General features: G+C 42.0%; 1 protein-coding gene across 1 annotated transcript in view; it reads right to left on the reverse strand.

Annotated features, from left to right (window-relative positions):
* Positions 1–3,319: 3,319 nt before the first annotated feature.
* Positions 3,320–5,396, reverse strand: part of LOC104497017 (G-protein coupled receptor 64-like) — a 47,031-nt gene continuing 44,954 nt past the window's right edge. Inside the window, exon 27 of the mRNA XM_010140226.1 lies at positions 3,320–3,748. Coding sequence (XP_010138528.1) covers positions 3,564–3,748 — 185 coding nt within the window. The 3' untranslated portion in view covers positions 3,320–3,563. The remainder of the gene's footprint in view (positions 3,749–5,396) is intronic.

The raw sequence follows: 5,396 nt of genomic DNA on the forward strand, positions 1-5,396 counted from the left end.
GCCAGCAGGGACCGCAGCCCGCAGCGACACCGCGGCAGGGCGGGGAGGGGGTGCGGTGCCCAAGCGACTAGAGCGGGGAGAAAAGGCAAGGCCGGGCAGCGTGAGCTGTAGCGCGACAGGTGACAAATGTCGGGCAAAACTGTGAAAAATAAAGATGATTTTATACATCCTGTTCGTTAAGATCGTAAGATAAAATGCAACGGGTGGAACATTGGTTGGAAGCCTCTTTTTTGTTTCAGCCTTAAAAAAACACCGTTTGAGATCTGGTAGAATGAAGGGGGGCGGGTAGGGGTGAGGAAGGAAGACTTTTATCAGGTGTTTTCACACCACAGAATAAACCAACCAGATGTAGAGACTTCTGATGGAAATGAACCTGCTATTCCCACAGGCACTCGCTGAGGGTCGTTAGGCGATTTTTTGTAACATTATGTGCTTTTGTGTGTTACATACAGCTGCGACATCTTCAGTGAGTTCCTTCTGCGCTCCTGGCAACAGGAAGAAAATCAATGGTGTGGATGGGTGTCCTCCAGAAAGGATGTCACAGAGTCGCTGGAGGCGTGAGTTTCACTCAGACTTCAGAAAGGATTTTTTCTGTCGGTTTTTTTTCCTCATGTGAGATTACAGCATTAACGGAGGTAATTTTGTAACTTTCGCTGTGCTTACTTCATTGACCGTGTAACTGAGAGCCAAGGTTCAGAGAAGGGTCTTAAAAGCAGGCCTGTCCGTCCCGCAGCGGCCATCGGACAGTGCTGCTGCCGGCACTTGCGCAGTGGGAAGGGGACCAGGCATGGCTCAGGGGTCCGGTAACTCCACCAGCCAGGACCCTGCAGCTGCGGTTCAGGGAAGGCTGCACAGTCCCACAACATGGACCGGTTCACTCTGCCCGCAACTGCACCTACTTCCTGCTTCAGGGCAGTACTATTTACGGAGTGGATTACATACTCTTAGTGAACAGGTTTGCTAAGCAAGGATATGCCAGCTGTACCCAGCAGGCTGCTGTTTATCTGTGACTAAACCTCCTCACAGATGTCCCCAAGTTAGCTCTGCAGCCACAAGCTGATGCACAGAACTTGGCAGCTTTCACCGAGCTCTGGGCTGCCACGGCTACCCTGCTAGCAGTGCACAAGACCAAGTACCGAAAGGATACTACAGCACCCAACAAGCAAATGCCTTTTCAGCTCCATGAGGATAATTACGGACTGAGCTAAAACAATACGCTGCTGTGAGTGCAGAATTTTACTACAATATGAGCGTGCTTTTAAGTGGAAAATTCAGAAAAGACTCCCTAGCCCCCTATTTCTGAATATATCAAAAATTATTAAAAGAATCCCAGTGTGCAAAACTAAAAACAAAGGAAGGCTCCAGGCAGGTCAGGGACAGTGGAATACGCTTTTTCACAGGGAGTTGAACCACTGAAGCCAAACTCAGCTGTGTGCTTTTGTTCACAGCATTCTGACAGAAGAGCTTCAGCAGACTTGAGGGAAAGCATTGGCTGCACAGACTTATGTCAGGGTTTTCTCTGCTGAAAAACAGATCTCCTAGAACCATGAAAGGTAAAATATGTGGAAGACAATAAATGTAAGGGCTAGGTCAGCATGTACTGCAGCTGACATAATCTGAAGGACTGTAACACAGCCCAATATAATGACACATTTATCTGAAAGAAAAAGTTTGTGTATTTTACATGTTGTACTTGCTGTAAATTTATTACTTTTTTTACAGTTGAAAATATAAATACAAGAACATTAAATAAATTTACAATAAACAGTGCAAAGACAATTCGCCAAACAGTTAAAGCATTCACAGAAACGCATTCCAGCTACGAGCATTCCAGTACAGTTTTTTATTAACATGCAGTTGAAACCTTGTGGATAAACACAACAAATACTTTAACCTCTCGCTATAAAAGCTTGTTCAGAGTAGTCTTTGACATAGGTGACCAAAAGAACTCAGACTTTGCATACAGAACCGCAAGAGGCTTTGAGTACTGAAGAGGTTCTGTTGCTGAAGGACAACAGAGCCCCAGGCATTTAACTGGCATTTTGTTGAGAGGAGCGTTTCCAAGGCTCCCTACCCAGCTCTCTGGGAAAACAAAGCTCTTGCTCCCCACTCCAGCATGCATCTGCCTCAAAAAATCCTCCTCTACAGGGTCCAGCACTCCACAATGTGGTGCCAGTTTATTCTAGCTCTTGCTCCAGCAGCATCCTTTGCCCATGAACACGAAGAAAAACAGTAATGGTCACAGCTGCACACTTGTGAGAGGAAGAGGAGGCACAGCCCAGCCAGGGCTCTGGCTAATTTCTGTTCAGGAAGAATCTCCATAAGGTTGTAGGGGCTTTCAGCTGCTGTGCATGAGGAGTCAGAATCCAGCTTTTCCAGGCAAATATCACAAAGAGAATGAAATTGTCCTTCAGCAATTACTGAGCTAGGGCCTCAGGGTTTGGTTTGCCAAACAGGAACCAAAGTCCAAGCAGAAATAGTCATTAGAATAGGTCAAGAGCTGCCCCTTAAAAACCAGCCGCACAAGGAAACGATTTCTTGGCTATTAAATATAGCAGCTAGCATTTATTCACTGTTTTTTTTTTCTTCAAAAAAAATAACACTTCTCTACTTCTCTTTATCACTGTAAATGAGAAATGGCAGTGTGTTTCATCTCTGGAACCACCAGTCAAGATAAAATATTGACCTGGTTGAAATCAATGGCAAAACCTCCTATTGACTTACTCAAGCCACTAACATAACTTAGCTGTATCTAATAACCTACTGACTACTTTATTTACCACTCCCTCATTCATGGCACTCTACTTTCATGATACCCAGTGGTGTACAGAGAGGTCAAGACCAACAGCGTTCTGTATTTACAGTTCTGTATCTGGTGAATATATTTAAACCACTGTAAGGGACTTCACCTACTAAACAAATTAACTTGACTTACCGAACAAATTAACTCCTGTACCATTCTATGTTAATCTCAATTAAAGACGAATGCAAACTTACAATAAAAGTTAAAACAAAATACCCATTATTCTTCTATACATAGGAATATTTAAATTTATATTACAAGAAATAAATATAAAAGTATCATTAAGATGCCTAATGGCTGATATTTTTCTGTTTATGTACATCACTACAGAGTTTGCTACTACAACGTACAAAAGGTTGAAGACGGTGTAGCTAACATCTTTAATGGTAACATCGTTTGTACGCACAAGTTGTAACTCCCTACATTTATACAATACTACCATGCATTATATCCAGATAAGCTTACTGGTAATGAAAAAAGTCTAAACACAACTTTCCTTTAAATGTAAAAACCATCAAAACCTCTAATGAAGAATCAAAATGGAAATGTGCCAGCTGTAATTTGACATCCAAGATACCTTGTCAAAATCTTCCCTTTTTTTTTCTAAATTGTCCTTGTCAGTCCATTGCATGGCTGCCTTGAAGTTCCAGTACCATTTGTTAAATAAAATCAGTTCTCGATCTGCTCACATTATGTAAAACTGTTAAAGTAAGTATCTACTTCACCCTGTAAAACAACGTGCTGTTTGTTTAAAAGGAAATCACATTTTCTCAAAGAAAGTTAGGCTTCCCCTTTTTGAAGTCCTTCTGAGTGAGACATGGCTTTTTTGGCTGCCTATATTATCCTTTTCTTCAAATACAAGTTGTTTGCCTGAAAAGTCATGAAGACGCACATCACCATTCTGTACACTGAAAGAAACACCATTCTTCTCACTGGAAAGATGGCCTGTCAAAACAAAACAGAAAAAAAGGAATTGCCTCAAAGAGCTTTGGTGGGACGACCAACTACCCGAGCGTAAGTTTAGCCTTTTCCTGTGGAAGCCCTAAAGACCCAGAAGAATTATTTAGTTAAATTACGCAGACAAACTATCATATAACCTTTTTGATATGAATGATGTGGTCAGGGTTTACAGCATCCAGAACATATAATAAAACTCAAGAGTAGATGAGGTGGGTTATCAGAGACACCTATGCTAGTAGTGTATAGGAACAAAGTTCTGTCAAAGCTCCTTCAGCTGCTTTGTCTGAGAAGCTGCTGGCACGGAACATACAGACTCTCGCACTGGAAAGACCGAACTATGTAAATAAACTAGGACAGAACTGAAGCGTGTCCCACAGAATTGGCATCGCTCGATGGTTTAGACCATCAGTTTTGCATCTTATTCTAAAATACTACCCAAATAAACAAAAACTTGTTCCAGAAAGCCACGACAGGACTGTTAACTCAGTTGCTACAACAAACAAGTTCAATGAAACATTTTGCTCTCTTTCTTTTTGATGAGAAAAGTAGCCAAAATGCCTTTGCAGCTGTGTATAAGCACATCAAACGTTGCAGAGGGAGGTTAGTTACTCTTTCATCACAGTAAGTAACACAGCTGGGAAAAAACCTCTACAGGGCATGCAGACTTCAGTGCCTTAAAATTTCTGTCTTTGAAAGGTATGACTTCTACCTAAAAATATTGCCTTGCTTTGTATTTGATGACAGTGAGAGTTCCTGGATTCTGGTTCTCGACTGACCTGTTAGATACACAGTATGTTAATTACTGCATTGTGTGATATCCAAACAGAGGTTTTACAAAGGAATGACCGAAAAAAGGAACCAATTTTACAAGCTCAATTCGGAAATCTCTTCAGGGCACGATGGGGTGCCATTTCCTCGTGTGGTGTGATTGCATTTGCAGGTGCAGCTAGTACATCCAAATGGACAGGAACCTATCAAGGGGCCAGCACATACAGCTTTTACTGGGTACGGCTGAGAGATCATGCACTAAGACTACCCCGTTGTTGATCTGCTGTCTTCTGACAGCTCACGTGCCACAAAATGAGCCTCTGCGAGCATGTTGTACAACTTCATACTAAGCAATCTAGCTGACGGCATGACGACTTCTTAGCCTCTGCTCTTGATCAGTTGGGAAAAATACCTCAGGCACACAGGAGTAGCGTCCTGTAAGTTTTGTTAACTTAGGCTTTTACACATTACAGATTTATAAATTATTTTTCTCTTTGAAAAATTGACTGTCTTTACTGAGAGCTCAAATCAGTAGTATGACGTGTCCACCAAAAGTACGAAAAACTAGATTCAGTCCACTGAAAAAAGAGCATTTTTCAATAAGTACATTCAGTGGAGATTCACCTCTGGTTCTCTCAATAGACAACTAGAAGTGAAATTGGGAGTGCCACACAACACCTGCACTTCAACTACTCGGGCAGAGAGCACAGGGCAACAGTCAGAGGACAGAACTGTAGAACTGTGTTAGAGCAGGAAAGATAGAAACTTTCAGTTCTGAAGAATTGTTTCCTACAGCAAAGATGTATTTCTAGTAGGCAAAAACATCCTTCAAATACACACAGAGGAAATTAAGAGCTGTAGGGAA

The sequence above is a fragment of the Buceros rhinoceros genome, unplaced genomic scaffold (assembly GCF_000710305.1).
Source record: "Buceros rhinoceros silvestris isolate BGI_N320 unplaced genomic scaffold, ASM71030v1 scaffold15677, whole genome shotgun sequence".
Lineage (NCBI taxonomy): Eukaryota > Metazoa > Chordata > Aves > Bucerotiformes > Bucerotidae > Buceros > Buceros rhinoceros.